At 39.8% G+C, this 20684-nt stretch overlaps 1 protein-coding gene across 1 annotated transcript in view; it reads right to left on the reverse strand.

Annotated features, from left to right (window-relative positions):
* The window catches only part of LRP2 (LDL receptor related protein 2), a 253234-nt gene that overhangs the window by 125164 nt on the left and 107386 nt on the right, over positions 1 to 20684 (reverse strand). The window contains exons 17-26 of the mRNA XM_066346663.1: positions 16399 to 16591; positions 11803 to 11928; positions 10397 to 10527; positions 7438 to 7575; positions 6777 to 7058; positions 4460 to 4699; positions 3051 to 3170; positions 2823 to 2939; positions 1921 to 2298; positions 502 to 750 (exon numbers count right to left, since the gene is read on the reverse strand). Coding sequence (XP_066202760.1) covers positions 502 to 750; positions 1921 to 2298; positions 2823 to 2939; positions 3051 to 3170; positions 4460 to 4699; positions 6777 to 7058; positions 7438 to 7575; positions 10397 to 10527; positions 11803 to 11928; positions 16399 to 16591 — 1974 coding nt within the window. The remainder of the gene's footprint in view (positions 1 to 501; positions 751 to 1920; positions 2299 to 2822; positions 2940 to 3050; positions 3171 to 4459; positions 4700 to 6776; positions 7059 to 7437; positions 7576 to 10396; positions 10528 to 11802; positions 11929 to 16398; positions 16592 to 20684) is intronic.

The raw sequence follows: 20684 nt of genomic DNA on the forward strand, positions 1-20684 counted from the left end.
ATATTTTTATTTTTCCCAATGCATTCAGCTGTGACAGAGACTTCTGATTATTTCCCAATATCCCCTCTATTTTATTTTAGCACTATTATTTGGTCATTTAAAGCAGCTGAATTAATATCGTGATTCATAGTATAATCACTTTCACGTAGTAGAACCTGAATTAATATTGGGTGAATTGAATTCATTAAACTTATTATGTAAAGATCATTAAATACAAAAATCATTTTTAAATAATGTAAAAAAAATTGATTTTATTCTAAATAATAAAAAGTATCATCAACTACCTGTATATGTTTTAACCTCTATTTTCCAAAGTACACCAAAAACTTTATATAACTCATTTAATCCTCACAAAAAAACTGAGGTTTAAAGAAGTTGTACAACTCATCCATTTGACTCCTCATCAACATTGCCAAATGTCTACACAAAACATTTATCTTAAGCTCCAGGGTATGTTGTTAACTGGCTGTTACGTAGTTCACTTTCAAGTTCAGTCATTACCTGTAACTTTGCAAGTCTTCCCATCAGTGTCTAACATGTATTCTTTATCACACCAGCACCGGAAAGAACCTCTTGTATTGTAACAATGCTGGCTACAAAAGCCTGGAATATCACATTCATCTATGTCTTCACAGGTCTTAGAATCATTGGCAAGCAGGAATCCCAATGGACACAGGCATTGAGCCCCAAAGGGCCCTTGAACACACTGGTGAGTACAACCAGCATTTAAATTTGAGCAGCTCTCTTGGTCTAAATAAAGAGAATCAGAAAGGGGAAAAGTGAGGAATCTTGGCTTCTGTGGTTCACTCTGCTATAAATATTTGTCATATAGTCTCAGGCCACCTTCAGCATAATACCCAGATAAGAGCTAAAGGCAAGATTCACTTGGATGTACTCTATAGGCTAGTCAGTGTCTGCTGTGACAGGCCTGAGGATTTACTATCCTTCACATCCACTGGACTTGAACCATTTTCTTTACTACAACCCTCTATTATAATTCCATTTAGTGCAATGAGAGAAACTTGGAAAAATACTGTTGACATCAAGAAACACAACTGTCAGTGCAAAGCATGCAAAGAGACCATTTGCTTTCTTGTTATTCTACTACCAAACAGAAATGACACATAAGACATTATGGGCAAGAGTTGGAAGGTCTATAAAAGTGAATAAATGGAAGGGGAAAAGCAATTAGAACATTAGAAGGCACAGATCCACTAACATGCCATCATATTTTACTTCCAGGACCCAAACGGCAATACCCGAGGCCACCCAAAGACAGCTCTATGCCTGGGGATGCAAATGCTCTTTGTCTCCATGTAACTTATTAAAAGCATCATTATACAAAACATGCACTAGAAGGGGAAGTAAGTCAAAGACATTTTCAGCACAAACACAACACATATAAAACCATAAAAATCTGAAATACTTTGTACTCATACCTGGCTGGGGTTCACCTGAGAGTGAGCATTGATTAAAGAGGAAAGAAAGAAAGGACAGTAATTAGGTTACATGCCAATCACAGAATTTTAATCACAGCAAACACAAATCCCCGGAACTCATTTGTTTTGTGGCAAGTTCTGATTAAAATTAGAAAATATTAAAGTTAGAAAATCTTATGAGCACATTACCAACAGAACCAAATTTAATTTGACAATCTAATGGCCCCAATTAGTCTTGTTTTTAAACAACGATATAAAAAGAAGTAAAACACAGAACCAAGTGCAAAGGATTTCATGAGAAATATTATCCAGTGATGATTTATTTGAATCATGATGGTTATATCCCTACACAGATTTGAACTCAGAGAGGAACTGAAATCCCTCGCTCAAAAGCTACATGTTGATTATGACAATGGTGATGCACAGCAGGCCTCGGGTCAGAATAAATTTATGGCCAGTAAACTGTGGTCAGGAAACTTACTGCAAAGCGGGGACTCATCTGTCCCATTGGGGCAGTCAGAAACGCCATCACATACTGCACTCAGATTCACACAGATGCTATGGCCAGGGCACTGCCATTGCCAATTGGGACAGTAAAAGGCTTGAGTAGGGCAGTCCTTCTCATCACTCATATCCCTGCAGTCATTGTCCCCATCACAGAGCCACTCTCTGTGGATGCAGTTTCCATTGTCACATAGGAAATGAGACGGAGAGCAGGTCTTGAGCACACAGCCGTTGTGCTCATCAGATCCGTGGACGCAGTCGGGGTGCCCATCACACTCCCAGGTCCCCGGGATGCAGAAACCATCTGATTGGCACTGAAATTCGTCTGGGTGGCACATACCAGGAGGCCTGGTTGCTAAGAGAAAAGCATAGGGAAAATAGACTCATGAGTGCAGTTTATAATCCCTTTTATATCATCTCTATGGGAAATGATTTTAGATTAATAGTAGGTTTATAATAATAATTATGGAAAAATAAATATTAAAATGTAAAATGATACATATAGTATCTTCTCCAACAACATGGTAGACAGGAATCCTTATATGTGTCTGATTAGTTGATCTGACAACAAAGAACATGATGTCCAACTCTTGAATAGAAAATAAATCCCTGAGTCAAAAGAACACTCTAGTTCCAGCATTTCTTATGTTCATTCAATTATAGAATAAATATAATGGATTCACAAATTATAAATAATTATTTGGTAATGCCTCAGCAACTTTATTATATGTTTAATACGGCATTCTTTTGATAATGCTTTAAAGTTCAGACTCTCTTCCCTCCAGTTTGCCTGAGTTAGAGAAAATCTGTGGCAATATCAATGTTAGTAAAAGGAAATGATTTCTTCGCCTGAAATACACTTAGGTCAGTGATACTTACGACAGTCTTTCTCATCAGAGTGGTCACTGCAGTCAAAAACACCATCACAATGATATGTGTTGCTAATACATTTATCTTCACTGGCACATTTGAATTGAGAAGTAGTGCAATTAATTACTAAAAATGATAGAGAAAAGCATTAGAAATCAGCTCAATGAGAAAAGGACTAAACCGTGAGATTTTTCTAGATATGGATAGCATGAATAAAAAACAAAGCAATCCACTTACCACAACCATTCTCATCAGATCCGTCAGCACAGTCCTTGTCCCCATCACAGACATAAAATAGGTCAATACACCGATGGTCAGTGCAATGAAACTGACTGGGTAGGCAGGTTGCTGTAAAGTCTAACGTTTTTCAAAAACAAAACCAAATAACAGTTTATTTCTTGTTCAGAGTATACCACAGCCAAACTGAAAAATGCTACAGAAATCAATAGTTATCTCAATTGTACATGTGTTCAAAATTCCTTCAAATCATCCACATTGCCAAAATCAGCCCAGCAAAAAGACTCAAAATTAGGACAGTGTTTGAAACAGATTAAAGACAAAATAAAAAACAGTAAAGCATCATGTGCTTGGACTAGACTACACTCATGACTACTAGTAAATTTAAGATCACACCAAAGCTAAGCAATGGAGCCCAAATAGGCAGCATGGCTAGCATGACCTGTATGTCTAACAGCAATAGTATAAAGACCGATTATGATTAACTGGATGTAACCCAAGACTAAGCAGAACAATTCTAAAAACCAGGGTCCTCCTTTGCTGAAGAGACACAGCCTCAGAATCAGATATGCTAGCCATCCCATCCCCATATAAAGTCATATTAAACAAAGACTCAAAAATGTGAAAGGTTAGAAGGGATCGTAAAGCTCATCTCCTTCCGAAGGAAAGTGACTTGCCTAGTCATGCAAGCAAAACAAGAACTTAGTCCAGGGAACTTTACTCCACCTGAAACTATCATTGCAAACATAAAATCAAACAACAACCTAAAGAAAATTAGAACGGACAGGAAAACAGTATGGGTAAGATTAACAATAGTTTACATATTCTATGCTTCTTTATTCATCTATTATCAAATGAAAAGAAAAACAAGAGCCAAATGTCTAGATATGTTTATATGATTTAGAAAAAAACAAATTTGTGTTAAATTTCTGAATACTTAGCTGAGAAAATATTTTCAGTTTCTATCTGGATATTAGGCATCAGAAATAGTCTTTGTTTTATTTCCAAAAAATTTAATATTTAGAAGGACTCTAAGCTTCCCATGTCTTTGCTCTGATAACCTATTGATATAAGGATCAACAGACAGAATAAAAATGGCCAAGATACAATGAAAACTGTGTGAGCCTTAGGGAAGAATATGCAAAGTCCACGGATTTTTCTTAGTTTATTGATTTTTACAAAGAAAGTGGAAGGGAGAGAAAGAGAGAGACATTGGTTTCTTCTAGTTATTTATGCATTCATCGATTGACTCTTATATGTGCCCAGACCAGGGATTGAACATGCAACCTTGGCATATTGGACAATGCTCTGACCAACTGAGCTACCCAGCAAGAATAAGGTCTACTGATTGTTCAAATCTATTTCTTAAGTATGATCAATCAACCAAGAGAAATCCATTCAAAACTTACTGCAGTTCTTTTCATCAGATCCATCCCCACAGTCATTATCGGTGTCACAGAGCCAATTTCTTGAGATACAGAGGCTATTATCACAGGTGAAGAAAGATGCAGGGCAGGAAGTGGAAGCATGGGTGGGGCAGTTCTGCTCGTCGCTGCCATCCACACAGTCATTGTGCTTATCACAGCGCCAGTGCACAGGGATGCACTCTCCGTTGCCACAGGTGAATGCTGAAGATGCACAGGAATTATCTACAAAAGAAACAAATTGGTCATACAGCCTTGTAAAAGTCCAATTCTTCTCCTTTTTCAATAGGAGCATTATACAAAATAAAGAGAAATGAAATGTGCTGGTCATTCAAATTCTCCTCCTCCTCTTTATCGTCATCATCATCATCATCATTGTCTGACATTTACTTAGAAATTATCATATACCATTCATTTTTCTACATGTTCTATATCTTTTATTCTCTCTTAATCCTCACAAGAATACTTTGAAGTATATATAATTATCTGCATTTTACAGATGAGGAAACTGAGGTTTTGAGAGGTTTAAGAATCTGTCAAGGATTAAAGCTATAGTTGGTGTGGCTCTAAGACCTATACTTTACTTTAAAGCTTACTTCTTCCAATAACAATCCAAATTCAGTCTACAAATGTGTGTCATTTGAGAAATGCAAATTGGCCCTGGCTGGTTGGCTTAGTGGTAGAGCATCGGCCTGGCCTCTGGATGTCCCGGGTTTGATTCTGGGCAAGGCATATAGGAGAAGGGACCATCTGCTTCTCCACCCTCCCCCTTCTCTTTCTTTCTTTCTTTCTTTCTTTCTTTCTTTCTTTCTTTCTTTCTTTCTTTCTTTCTTTCTTTCTTTCTTTCTTTCTTTCTTTCTTTCTTTCTTTCTTTCTTTCTTTCTTTCTTTCTTTCTTTCTCTCTCTCTCTTTCCTTCCTTCCTTCCTTCCTTCCTTCCTTCCTTCCTTCCTTCCTTCCTTCCTTCCTTTCTTCCTTCCTTCCTTCTTTCTTTCTCTCTCTCTCTCTCTCTCTCTCTCTCTCTCTCTCTCTCTCTCTTCCCCTCCTGCAGCCATGGCTCAATTGGCTCAAGCAAGTTGGCCTCGGGCACTGAGGACGGCTCCATGGCTTCCACCTTAGGTGCTAAAAAAATATATATGGTTCCAATTTTAACTGAGCAAGGGCCCCAGATGGGCAAAGCATCACTGCTTGCAGGGTGGATCCCCATCAGGACAAAAGCAGGAGTCTGTCTCTCTGCCTCCCTACCTCTCACTAAAACAATAATAATAAAAAAAGAAACACAAATTAATAAAATACTCATAAAAATCTGCACTTTCAGAAAGAGAAAAATTACATACAAACAGAGGGAAATTTTAGAAAAATATACAAATGGGTAGTTGTATTTTCAAATTTATCACTTCTCTTTTTCTATTGTTACTATTGTTACTATTAATCATACCTTGATAGTGATTTCTAAGACTTCCTTAGAATGTTCTCTTTTATTTCTTCTTCTTTTTTTTTTATCAAGAGAGAGAAAGACAGGCAGGCAGAAAGAGAGAGATGAGAAGCATCAAATCATAATTGCATCACTTTTGATTGTTCTGTGATTGCTTCTCATACATGCCATGACCAGAGGGCTCAAGACAAGCCAGTGACCCCTTGCTCAAGCCTCAAACCTTGGCTCAAGCTACTAATATCTGGGCTCAAGCCAGTGACCATGGGACCATATTGATGATTACATACTTAAGCCAGTGACCTCAGGATCTCAAACCTGGGACCTCAGTGTCCTAGGTTGATGCTCTATCCACTGAACCACCACTAGTCAGGCTTTTATTTCTAATAGATTAGTTTTGTATTCCGCAATAGCATTTCTTATGCTCCAAAATTTATAAACTAGATTACCATAAAAATAATACAAAGATGAAAACCACCATTTCACCCCTAATTCATTTTACATCAAAGGAGTGGGGGAGGGATAAATATAGCCCATGAGATTTTCAAAAGCTCTTATTGCAAGCACTTATTTTGTGATACTATTCTCTCAGACACTAAAGATTATATCTAGTTGATTTTGATTTGACTTTTTGAGTACCTTGACAAGACATAATGACTCTGCACAGGTCCAATGTAAAAAAAAATATTGAAGATAGTCCAAATCAATACATGTAATTATTTGTAACATTATCTATGAATAATATTTATTGTCTAGCTTCCTAAAACCTGAAATTCTAAGATAATTTTCCCATAAAGATAACCCAAGCTTGTTTTTCTAAGCCCACCTCTCTTTTCATCCCAGAAAGTATCTCCAGTATATAAGCTACTTACTAAATGTGCCACATAGATGCTCATCGCTGTTATCATGACAGTCATCAATTCCATCACAGCGGTAGTAAGTGGGCACACATCTGCCATTGTTACACGGGAAGGAAAAGGAACCACACTGCGCCAACGGTGGTTCATGGGCTGGGTCTTCCACGCACATTAGGTGATTGGAAGTCAGACTCATTCCATAGGGGCAACCACACACCCGCTGGAAGTTTGGCACTGGGAAGCAGAAGTGGCTGCAGTCGCCATTCGGATGGGTGGGTCGGTTGCAATAGTTAGAGCCTGAAAAAGCAATGTCCTGAGATAGTGAGTTAATCACATTTGTGTTAGGTTGATCAAAGGTGTGCTTGGTGAAGGAAAACAAATGGGAAAGAAAACTTTTCAGACCCAATACTAAAAAGTAGCTTCCCACTGGAAATCAACAAACCAAATACAACATTCAATATAAATACAGAAAAGTGAGCAAATGTATTTTTTTCCAGCAACACTTTTAGAGTTAGTAGAGTTGAAAAGAGATTTTTAAGTCTTCTGGAATTAAATTATCTGGGTGACAGGAATATAAAACTATAAGGATCTATGTTAAATACTAAGTATGTAAAGAAAAAAGGAGCTACCATATTAAATAAATACATCCATATAAGAGAGCACGGCAATCACTCACCAGTCTGGATATTCTCATCGTATGATTTCACATGCATTATATTACTGATGCCACTCCGGATAACTGTCATGTCTCCACCATCCGTCTTCCTGACTCGAACAATAGCACCCAGTCTCCAGTCAGTAAAAAATACGTAGTCTAAGCAGAAACACGGATGATTAGTATTTTTGTCACAGCTCATTTATAAATCACTTGAAAATGTGCAATAGGTTTGTAATGCTTCTTGAAAATGTGAGAAGCTTCTCCCATAAATAGCTGTCATATGTTTCTGTAATCACTTTCCATTACTTGTTAATCTCTATAAATGATTCTTAAAAAGCCAATATATTTAGTAATACTAGGGTCCATATTCAGGCAAATATGTATGGCGTATTGCAATGGCATTTAACGGCAATTAGGTTTAGACTTCCATGGGTGAAAATAAAAATTTAAAAGCCTTAAGATCTTCTAAAGAAGAGTAGATAGCACCTCATAAGACTGAGTTCTGGTCCTAGCCAGTTGGCTCAGTGGATAGAGCATCGGACCCAGCATGCGAGTGTCCCATGTTCAATTCCTGGTCAGGGCACACAAGAAAAGGGACCATCTGCTTCTCCTCCCCTCCCTCTTTCTCTCTCTTCCCCTCCTGCAGTCAGTGGATCAATTTGTTTGACTGTCAGCCCAGGCAGGCGCTGACAAAGTTCTTATCCCAACTAAAGTACTAACCTGATGTGCTCACAGGCAAACCCTTAACTTTGTGAAGGCTCGAAAATTAGGCAATAGACTAAATCATCTCTAAGCTCTGTTTCAGGTCAAAACTTCCATATCTCATGTCTTAATGAGGATATTTAAAAATAAGTTTCCACTCAATTTTAATTTTAAAAAACTGTTGAAAACAAAAAGTACAGATCTAATCCCAAAAGCAACTTTAAATATATGTTTAGGGGTCAATAAAATTGATAAATAAAATAAAACAGAAATGTGCTTATACATACAACTACATGAATGTTCCATGAAGCTCAAAGTAGTTAGATAAAAATAATGTAAGATATTTTTTAAATGAACTTAATGGGGTAGCATTGGTTAATAAAATCATATCAGTTTCAGGTGTATAACTCTATAACACATCATCTGTACACTGTATTGCATGTTCACCAACACAAGTCAAGTCTCTTTCTATCACCGTTTATCCTCCCTGCACCCTCCTCCATCTCCCTACACCCCCATCCTCTTCAGTAATCACCATGATGTTATCTGTATCTATGGAATTTTTTTTTGGCTTAATCCCTTCACTTTTCTCACCCAGCCCCACAACACCCTTTCTCCTCTGACAGTTATCAATCTGTTCATGTATCTATGCCTCTGTTTTTATTTTGTTCACTAGTTTATTTTGTTCATTAGATTCCATATATGAGTGAAATTATATGGTCTTTGTCTTTCTCTGACTGGCTTATTTCACTTAGAATAATGCTCTACAGGTGCATCCATGCTGTCGTAAGATTTCTTTCTTTTTATGACCTAGTAGTATTCCACTGTGCAATGTAAATACAACCTTTTTTTTTTGTATTTTTCCGAAGTTGAAAACGGGGAGGCAGTCAGACAGACTCCTGCAGGTGCCCAACCGGGATCCACCCGGCACGCCCACCAGGGGGCGATGCTCTGCCTATCCGGGGCGTCGCTCTGTTGCAACCAGAGCCATTCTAGCACCTGAAGCAGAGGCCATGGAGCCAACTTCAGCGCCCAGGCTATCTTTGTTCCGATGGAGCCTTGGCTGCGAGGGGGGAAGAGAGAGACAAAGAGGAAGGAGAGGAGGAGGGGTGGAGAAGCAGATGGGCGCTTCTCCTGTGTGCCCTGGCCGGGAATCGAACCTGGGACTCCTGCACGTCAGGCCAACGCTCTACCACTGAGCCAACCAGCCAGGGCCTAAACACAACTTTTTAATCCACTTATCTACTGATGGTCATTTGGGATACTTCCATAGCTTGTCTATATACATATTTTTTTTTAATTAATGTTTCAGGTTTCTTAGGATATATTCCCAGAAGTGGAGTTACTGGGTCATAGGGCAGTTCTATTTTTAATTTTTCTTGTATGTGTGACAGAGACAAAGAGAGAATCACAGAGAGGGACAAATAAGGATAGACAGGAAGGGAGAGAGATGAGAAGCATCAGTTCTTCATTGTAGCAACTTAGTTGTTCATTGATTGCTTTCTCATATGTGCATTGACTGGGGGACTAGAGCAGAGTGAGTGAACCCTTACTCAAGCCAGTGGCCCTTGGGCTTAAGCCAGCAACCATGGGGTCATGACTATGATCCCATGCTCAAGCTAGTGACCCTATGCTCTGACCGGAGTCTACACTCAAGCCAGTGACCTTGGGGTTTTGAAACTGGGTCCGCTGCATCCCAGTGCGACTCTCTATCTACTGTGTCACTGTCTGGCCAGGCACATTTTTTATTTTTGAGGTAACTCTAAACTGCTTTACAAAGTTAAAATCCCAAAAGCAGATTAATCCCAAAAGCAACTTTAAGTATATGTTTGGAGGGTCAATAAAATTGATAAATAAAATAAAACAGAAGTGTGCTTATACATACAACTACATTAATGTTCCATGAAGCTCAAAGTAGTTAGATAAAAATAATGTAAGATATTTTTAAATGAATTTAATGGGGTAGCATTGGTTAATAAAATCATATCAGTTTCAGATGTATAACTCTATAATACATCATCTGTACACTGTATTGCATGTTCACCAACACAAGTCAAGTCTTTTTCTACACTAATCTGTATTCTCACCAACAGTGCACAAGGGTGCCCTTTTCTCCACATTCTTGCCAACACTTGTTGGTTGATTTACTTTATTTTGGTTGATTTATTGATGGTAACCATTCTGACAGATATGAGATTGCCAAACAAGGATGGGTCTACTTTTACAATGTGCAAATTATAAAAACAGCATACACTTATATGGCTTCAAAACATACCTTGAAAGATGGTAAGTCCAAATGGATGTGTCATCTGCTGTATATGGCCCAGGACTCTTCTATCTACACCATCAAAGGTGCTGTGCTCAATTTTATCAAATAAGGCATCTACCCAATACAATCGTAAAGCACTAAAATAATAAAATATTTAGTTAATTGTTATCCAGAAACTAGCAAATCACCCCTTTATAATGAAGGCTTTAAAAACAGTATGTTCATGTGACATATTTATTAAATTTTTTAAACTTAAATTAAACTCATTAGATATTTAATTGTTTTATATCCCCTAGAAAGATAAAGCCACTTTTATGAAGTGATTTTCAATTAAATGTCTATAAAAACTTAAAATGTTATCTTCGAGTTAAAAATTTTATTTTTCTCCTTGTTAAATAAACAAATTAAGAAAAATATTGATGGCCCTGGCTGGTTGTCTCAGTGGTAGAGTGTCAGCCCAGTGTGTGGATGTCCTGGGTTCAATTCCAAGCTGGGAACACAGGTAAAACATCCGTTTCTCCACCCCTCTCCCTCTTCCTAATCTCCCTCTCTCGCTCCCTCTCTCTCACTCTTCCACTCCTGCAGCCATGGCTCGATTGAAGCAAGTTGGCCCCAGGCACTAAGAGTGGCTCCAAGGCCTCCACCTCAGGTGCTAAGTAGAGCTCGGTTGCAACTGAGCAATGCCCCAGATGGGCAGAGCATCGCACCCTAGGGGGTTTGCCAGGTGGATCCTGGTGAGGGCACATGCAGGAGTCTGTCTCTGCCTCCCTTCTCTCACTAAAAAAATAAATAAAATATAAAATAAAATAAAATAAAAATATTGGTAGCTAATCTTTGTTTGAAAGGTTAAATACATTTCCTCTTTTTTTCCTCCTATAAATCACTTGAGCATTTCATATATGTAAGCTTATATATACCCTGTAGTTACCTTTTCCTATATTCCTAAATAGATCATCAATTTTTTGAGAACTATATCTTATACTTCAAAAATTTTCCCAGCGTGAATATAGACAAATATACATTTGATTAAGTAACATCAAAGATTTCCTAGCTTCAAGATACTTCTTCTAACAATTATATATGACCTCTACTTTGTCAAATTCTTATTCTACTTCTGATGGAGTTTGGGCCTTATTTCTTCATACTGACATTCCACACAATTGTATTATTCTGTTTCCTCTAGCAATTTCCTAGGAATATTTATGAATGCATAGTTTTCCTCCCAGCAGAAACTGGCTAACTGTATTGGTGTTTTTATGTTCTTATAGCATTCTACATCCTTCTCTCATTACAAATAAACGATGTAAAAATACCTGAGGGCAAGTCATACCAGTTTCCTCACCCCGTCATATTTTCATATACATGTTCCTCAGTAAGTGGGAACATAGTAACTCAGGATAATTCCTACTTACCCCCAATCAATGGCCAATCCATTGGGCCAGCCAAGAGTAGTATTTACTATGGGCAAAAGGTGAGATCCATCACCCCACGCTCTCAGAATTTTAGCAGGACGGAACCAATCAGTGAAGAATATATACCTAGAAAAGAGGTAATAAAGATGTTAACAGCCTAACCAGGCGGTGGCACAATAGATAGAGCGTTGGACTGGGATGCGGAGGACTCAGGTTCGAGACCCCTGAGGTCGCCAGCTTGAGTGCGGGCTCATCTGGTTTGAACAAAGCTCACCAGCTTGAGCCAGGGGTTACTCAGTCTACTGTAGCCCCACGGTCAAGGCACATATGAGAAAGCAATCAATGAACAGCTAAGGTGTCGCAATATAAAACTAATGATTAATGCTTCTCATCTCTCCGTTCCTGTCTGTCTGTCCCTGTCTATCCCTCTCTCTGACTCTCTCTCTCTCTGTCTCTGGAAAAAAGAAAAAAAAGACGTTAACACTGGGATATACTACATGACCTAGAGAGATTTAGCACAAACATAGATTCTCCAGGAACTTGCTGCAAGTAATTTCATTTTCTTTATATGCTACTGGGCTTACATAGGGGGAAAAATCTGCTCATTAAGCAGATGTAATTTACAACTGATCTAATTCTTAATTAAAGGTTCAGTTTTCATCATTTAACCAAATTCACAAAGACAAAAGGCATTAAATGGACATCCAAAGCAGAGAGTTCTTGTGCCAGACCAGGGGTAGTCAACCTTTTATACCTACCGCCCACTTTGGTATCTCTGTTACTAGTAAAATTTTCTAACCACCTACAGGTTCCACAGTAATGGTGATTTATAAAGTAGGGAAGTAACTTTACTTTATAAAATTTATAAAGCAGAGTTACAGCAAGTTAAAGCATAAAATAATGATTACTTACCAAGTACCTTATGTCAGATTTTCACTGTTTGGCAGAATAAATCTTTTTTTTTTTTTTTTCAGAGACAGAGAGAGAGTCAGAGAGAGGGATAGGTAGGGAGAGACAGACAGGAATGGAGAGATGAGAAGCATCAATCATCAGTTTTTCGCTGCGACACCTTAGTTGTTCATTGATTACCCTCTCATATGTGCCTTGACTGCAGGCCTTCAGCAGACCGAGTAACCCCTTGCTTGAGCCAGTGACCTTGGGTCAAAGCTGGTGAGCTTTGCTCAAAGCAGATGAGCCAGTGCTCAAGCCGGCGACCTCGGGGTCTCGAACCTGGGTCCTCCTCATCCCAGTCTGACGCTCTCTATCCACTGTGGCACCACCCGGTCAGGCAGAATAAATCTTTATAAAACAACTGACTATAGTTAAATCTATCTTTTTATTTATACTTTGGTTGCTCCACTACCACCCATCATGAAAGCTGGAATGCCCACTAGTGGGCAGTAGGGAGCAGGTTGACTACCACTGTGCCAGACTATTGTCACCAAGTAGATATTTTAAAAAGACACAATTCAGGTTCTGGCCAGGTAATTCTGTTGGTTAATTTGGTTAGAGTGTTGTTCGATCCCCAGTCAGAGCACATGCAGAAATCAACCAACGAATGCATAAATAAATGAAACAACAAGTTTATGTTTCTCTTTCTCTCTCCCTTTCTCTATCTCTAAAAACAATAAAAATAAACCAATAAAAATAAAAGACACAATACAGGTTACATTTTAAATATTCCATGCTGTTCAAATGAAATAGTAAGTTATGAATAAGAAATCAGAACTTAATCTCTCTATTTCTCTGTGGAATAAACATCCTGGATCCACTACATCACTCTTCAGTCATTTTTCACAAGGATTTGATAAATTTGTAGGGAAACGTTTCATCCCTGAAAATGAATGCATCTAATTCTATGTAACTCTTAAACATTATCATACTCAAGCCATCTCTTTTATTATGAGAAGTAGCAAAAAATAAATAAATCTAAGGGGGAAAAAAAGAAGAAAAGAAAAAATTTTTCTCTTCCATAAATTAGTCTTTTCTAAAATTAGTCTTTCTTGAAATGTGACTTCACCTGACCAGGTGGTGGCGCAGTGGATAGAGTGTCGAACTGGGATGCAGAGGACCCAGGTTCAAGATCCCCAAGATCACCAACTTGAGCTCGGGCTCATCTGGTTTGAGCAAAAGTCCACCAGCTTGAACCCAAGGTCGCTGGCTCCAGCAAGGGGTTGCTCGGTCTGCTGAAGGCCCGCGGTCAAGGCACATATGAGAAAACAATCAATGAACAACTAAGGGGTTGCAACGTGCAATGAAAAACTAATGATTGATGCTTCTCATCTCTCTCTGTTCCTGTCTGTCTGTCCCTGTCTATCCCTCTCTCTGACTCACTCTTTGTCTCTGTAATAAATAAATAAATAAATACATAAATAAATAAATAAATAAAATTGAAATGTGACTTCATATCTTTTTTAATTAAGGAGTGCTAAGAAAAGAATATAATGGCTTTTCAAAGCCAAATGTCAATGATTTAGTTTAATAAAAATTTATTAGAAAATCAACCATTTAACTAGAGGCCCATATAATTTATCAATAATGACAGTTTTAAAATGTTTCATATTTATTTCATAAGGAGAAAATTAAAATATGAAATAAATACTCTAGAGATATCATACAGAGTTGTTAGACACAGGCTTTCCAGTCAAACAGATCTAGAATTTGAATACAAACTGTTGCTTTTGGATTAAACAGTATTATATATATACAATGCTTACTGTGTATCCTCAGTGAATCAGGCTTTAGTGAATTATCAATCATTTATTTTAATTGTTCCATTCAAAAACAACTGGTGCCATGACTTGGATGGTCTTATCATGGAATAGTGCATTAGGATTCTACCCAGGACCACCTCGCAGATCAGGATTCCTGTTAGGTACCAGCGGGGAACCATTAAGCCCCACCAGCTCCTCATTTTGCATTGGGTGAATCTGGGGGGGTTTCTTGGAACTCCAGAACTCCTCGTGTCAACTGTGGGCACTTTCACCACCTCCTTTCATGCCCAGTCTCATTGTCCCTCCCTACAGAGAACAAGGATCTCTTGGCTCTGAAGGAAAACATGGCCCCTCTTCAGCAGGAAGCAACTACAGAAAAGACTCTGTCCTATTTCTCTTAAAGAATTCAGAACCAAGAATTCTTAAAGGAGAATGTAGTAGGCAATTAGACCAATATGAGCAGAGTAAGAACAGTGGGCCAGGTACAGAAGATAACCAGAGTGGAAAGCCCTGGATTCTTAGCAATAGGCAAAACTGGGAAAACAAGGACCTTGCCCCCCCAGGGTAGCTTTTTCTCCACTAGTATATCACTGGTCATGGGGTTTAGACCCCCTGATCTTTCACATCATTAGCCATGTGGTTCAAACTCTCCCCTGACCTTTCCTTCCCTGGCATGTCACTAGTCATGTGGGTTAGATGCTCTTAGAGGCTAAATGGACAATGTGTCTGGACAGCAGTCCTTAACAATCAAGCCCCAAAGATAATGAGATTCTGACTTGCATCAAATACATTTAGACTTCAATTGTGTTTCAGCTCCAGGCCCAGAAAAGCAGGAAAACCAGACAAGGACAACATGGTTGACATCAGAGCCAGGTGCATTGACTAATGCTACCCTGCCCTGGTGCTAACCAATCAGTCGAGACCACAACCCTGAAAAACACACCTAGAAAGCTGATGAGTATTCTTTTGGGAATCCTCCTTCTGAGACCCCCAGATAATATCCTCAAGACAGATGAACATAGTTCTGCTCTTTCTGTAGAGCCTGCCCATGCCTTTCCTCATCCCCTTCCCAAGGCATTTTCCTTGCTTCTGTCTCTCCTAGGCTCCAAAGCCCTTCTTTTGCCTCTGTAACTTGTCTCCTGAGCCCATTTCTTCTACAGCTCACTTCTATGGCTGTGACACTCTAAGGAAACTTTCTCTTATAGTTAGAGTTTGGGCTCTGAATTCTTTCTTAGCCAGAACTCAAGCACCAAGGTTGCTGAACCAAGGTCCAATTGCTGGGAACATTCTGGTGCCGTTTCACCCCCCAACACAACTACCTAGCTCAGACTTGTTCTAAACCAATATATTAGCTATTAAACATATTTAAATAAGAAAAATAAGGACCTTAAAGGAATAGGGTGAGCTGTTCTGTTTTTTCTAGTTTGACATAACCAATTTTGAAACAATTATACATGAAGCTTGGTCTGCTGTCTGAGAGACTTTTTATTCTAAAAACTACTGACGATTAAGTAAGCTTTGTTAAGCTTTCTATCAATACATGAAAGCAGGGGGGGAATTTGAGCCTTTTCTGATAGTCCTGCTGCATACTCATTCCTTCCTTAATGAATCTGTATCACATGGTTTGGTCCTCTGCAATTGGGAGGGAGGGGGAAACATTTCTGTGAAGACTGAGCTGGGAAAGCCGAAACTAAGAAGAAAGATTTTGAAGGAGATGAAGTGATTACGTAAGCCTATGCCAAAGGGATAAAATTTACGGTGATTTCAATTTATGTACTCAATCTTATATTTGTTGAACTTGCCAAGTTCCTATGGCATCACTTTTCAGTAACTTTAAAAGACATACAGTTACAAGCTTGCAGGAAAACATGAACACACTTACCCAGCAATAGGATGAACTACGATTGATCGTGGGTTATTTAAATTCTGGATTATTTCACGTCTTGATTTATCAGCTAGCCTCATAACACTGACACTTCTATAAGAAAGGTCTGTCCAGTAGAGATTCTTTGAAATCCAGTCAAGAGTCAAACTTTCAACACTTTCCACCCGGTTAGCTGTAAGAATTTCTCTTCCTGTAAGTTAAAATATGAACATGGTTTAAACTAAGCATGTTTTTTATAAGACATATGTTTTCCTACTACTGCATTATTTAAATTTTGTGTCAGAGTTAGAGCATGTTTCAGTAACATTTGAAATGCTTTAAACCTAGAATCTACCCATTCCCAAAAGTTTAGATTTCAAAGAACAGATATAGATATAACTCTGATAAATACAACGAGCAGTGACACAGCCTGGATTTATTCCCCTGTTCAAGAAAAAAAAAATTTCTCATTGCAGAACATCTGAAGAAGAGATACCTGAGTTCACATCCTCACAAACACCACCCACAGGTTGCTCTGATAACCTGGCACTGCCAAGCACGACTGGGGGATGTCTCTGAGGTCTGACTGCCCAGCCCTTTCATCAACAGTCTTTCATAGCCACAAAGTTGCCAAGTTTGGAAAAGACCAGCAAAAATACCAGAAAAAAAATCAGAACTAAGTACAGGAGAAAAAAGACCACTTTCTTCTTTGTGAAATTTTTATGCATTTTCCCCTCTTTTTCTTTTTCTCACCAAAGAAAATCTGAATCAAAGCAAGCAACTGCACCTCCTTCTTTTGAAGTAGGAAAAACAATCCTTATGCTTTGCCATTTTTTTATTCAGAAAATTATAAAATGAAAATTGCACCAGAGCAGATATTTAGAAAACACAATATTGCTAATAGAAGTCCTAATAATAGTTTATATTGAGCACTTACTTTGGGCCGGAAACTGGCTGATATACTATTTTACAGATGAGGAAACTGAGTCATAGGGAAGTGAAGCATCTTGAAAGAAGTGTGGACATTAATGCCTTCAGGGTATTTATAGTACAATGGGAGGAGGGGAGGCAATTAATGAGAGAAGCAAAGTAAAACAGTCGTGGGTGCCGTGACGGAGCTGTGCACAGGACGGTGTGAGAGCACAGCCTCTGAATGGAACACACGGCAAGGTGAAGGTGTGCAGGAGTTTCTCAAAGGAAGTGGTGAATGGGGGCTGTAGGAAAGCACAGACGTGGAAAGAGAGGGAGAACTCCACCTGTCCCAAAGCTGGCTAGAGGTTAATCAGTTCATGAGAGAGTCTAGAAGAGGAAGCAGTTTAGGTAACCACCAGATTTCTGGGAAGGAGGGTAGAGTGGAAAAGGTGAAGTGGTCACATTTCTGAGGCAGGAGGTCTGTGAGAAATGAGATAAAAGTGTGTTTAGACATATTGGGTCGAGGTGCTTGTGGGACGTCCAGGTGAAATCTCCAGAAGGCAGTTGGCATTATGAGTCTGAACCTCAGACAGCTTAGATGGAGATTTTTATCAGCACCTACAGAAAGAAGGTGTCCCAGACCTTTCCTTCAGGCCCCAGGTTAGGAGGAAAACATTTAGTAAATGCCTTTTCATTAATCTCCCACACTGATTTCTAATCTTACATAGATGGCAATCAAAGATATAGAAGGTGCAAAATTAGGCAGAAGAAAGTGCAGAATAACAAAAGACCGGAGGTGACCAGGATCTGAACGGTTTCAAGTGACATACTGCAGTGCGGTGAGGAATAGGTAGAAAATGCGGAATTGAGGACAGGAACATGTAGAGCCAACGTTCCAGAAACTTCTCCATGAAATAAAGGCAAGAGAGGGATGTAACTAGAGAATCTCATGGAGAGTGGTTTGATTTTTTTTTTTTTAAGGATAGAAGAAACTTGAGCATATTTGATGGGGAAAATCAGTAGGAAAAGAGAAGTTGTAGAAAGAAGAGATCATGGATGAAGCAAGTTCCCTGAGGGCTTCACTCAGACAATCTTGACTTTAATTTGATTTCTGACAATTCATTGACACTTAATCTTCTCCCTAGAAAACCACAATAATGTAATACTCCCTCATCATAGCAGTGAGAGTTTATCAACTGACCAAAGATTATTTTAAAAGGTAACCTCCTCAGCATGAGACTTGAAATTGACAGGAAGAATGCTGAGAATTCCAGCCTGACAAAGCAGAAGGAAGCTGACCCATAGAGGCACCTGAAGGAGACTTAGCCCAACACTGCCTTCTGGTGAGAGCTAAGGTTGACTGGAGTTCTCCACACTCAGTGAACCTAATTCCAGTCCCCAGAAAGGATGCAATCTGGTCCAAAATAGAAGACTTGAGTACACACTTATCTCCTTTTCTTTTCAAACTCTGTAAAGATGACAGCAAAAGAACAACAGGTGGGAGATTTTCACAGTTTGGAAGAGAAAGGAATTAGAGGAGTGGCAACTCACTAAGTAAGCAGAAAAAGCCACAAAAGTGCCAGCAGAAGGGACAACCACACCCCCATACACTCAAAAGCCTCAACGTGTTCACACTCAGAGGCACAAAGATCTGTGAAAGGCATGGGCAAGTAACTAAGGGGATTACTTAAAAGTCAATATCAGGAGCAATTAGACTCCCAAGTGCCCCTCAGACCTTGAGCATCTATGCCACTCCCCTGTATCTACCCCCTCTAACAGACCACAGGTTCTATTCCCTTGAAGAACTGAAGAAGAAAGGCTATGGGCTTAGGACACCACGCACAATGGAGCGTCAGGATGCAACAGAGCCAAGTACAGGGGAACTGTGTGAATACTGACCTGACAGGTCCTCCGTTCCCTGTCCTCTGCACTGCTCAGAACACAGCCAGTCAGCTACCCCACCTCCTCTTACTCTCTACCCCGAGAAGGAGAATGGACTCTTTCCAAGACTCTTACTAAGGAGAAACTGACGCTTTCCAGAAAAAGAATTACTAATACTGACATTTGGGAGTTACCCTACCAAAAGGCTGCCTCATCACTTGAAGTTCACCATGATACAATCCATACATACATACAAACATTATGGTCAGTTTTTTAGAGTCTTGTCCTTAATATAAAACAAAAGACAGAAATTTGAAGGAAATGTCTATTATAAAAATGCAAGGTAAAAACAAACCAAAAACAAAGAAACCTGAAGAAAATGAAAACAGAGGAAGATTCATTTTAAGGTAATTAATATATTTATAGAAGTCAGAAAAATATTGAATTTTTAAAACAAGAACAAGTTTTATAAAAAAAAAAAACGGGGGGGGGGGGAGATGACGTCAGAGTAATGGCGGGGTAGGAAGCGATACCGATAAATCTCCCCCAAAACTCAACAAGATCTTCAACCAGAAACAGAAAAACCTATACTTGGAGCTTCCAGATGCTTCGCAATACACCCAAAGGTATGATTGAGTGAAAAATTGGCTAAATATATAACCAAACCCCGAAGGAAATAGGGAGTAAGAAATGCTCCGCCTTCCTCACTAACCTAAACAGGGCGGCTTTCTCTGGTAACTGTGAATATAGAAACTGAGGCGGGCAAAGGGGGTGAATACATCCAGGCCGCGACACAAACGGCCGAACCAGGCTGTGGCACGGAGATCCAAGCCGAGGAAAAACTGATCCTGTGGCAACCCGGGCAATACAAGCTAACACTCGCGCCAAACCCAAGCAAAGAAAGACAAGCGGCGTGGCCATTTTACCCGGTCTCCTGGTTGGTGCGCAGTTAGTGGGCGAGAGATTTCTTCCTAAGCCCTGGAAGTGGGTGCCCGTGTTGCCCCACGGAGAGGCAGGGTCAGAGGACTTTCTGTGGGCCGAGGGCAGAGTCTCTGGGCAGCCCCAGCGCCCTGGGAAAGCCATGCATGGGAGGGAGTGAGAACTAATTCCAACGGTGGAGATTTTCCGTACTGGAGGGTGTTTCACTCAGAGGGAAAGCGGCCGGCCTCATATCCTGGTTTGCGCGCGCAGATAAGGAGTGAGCGATTCCTCCGAGTGCCTCGGCAGTGCGCGCCCGTGTTATCGCACAGAGGGACAGAGTCAGGGGCCTTTGTGTGGGCCAAAGCGGAATCTCGGGCCGCCCCAGCGCCTTGCAAAAGCCGCGCACGGGGACGGAGCGAGACTCAATTCCAACGCTGCAACTTTTCCCTGCGGTTGGGGGTTTCACTCAGAGCGTGAGACTGCTGGCCGGATATCCTGGTCTGCGCGCGCAGCCAGTGAGTGAGAGTTTCCTCCAAGCGCCCCGGACAGAGTGGCAGAGCCAGAGGTCTTTGAATGGCCGGAAAGCCCGC

Source organism: Saccopteryx leptura, chromosome 7 (genome assembly GCF_036850995.1).
Source record: "Saccopteryx leptura isolate mSacLep1 chromosome 7, mSacLep1_pri_phased_curated, whole genome shotgun sequence".
Taxonomy (NCBI): Eukaryota; Metazoa; Chordata; class Mammalia; order Chiroptera; family Emballonuridae; genus Saccopteryx; species Saccopteryx leptura.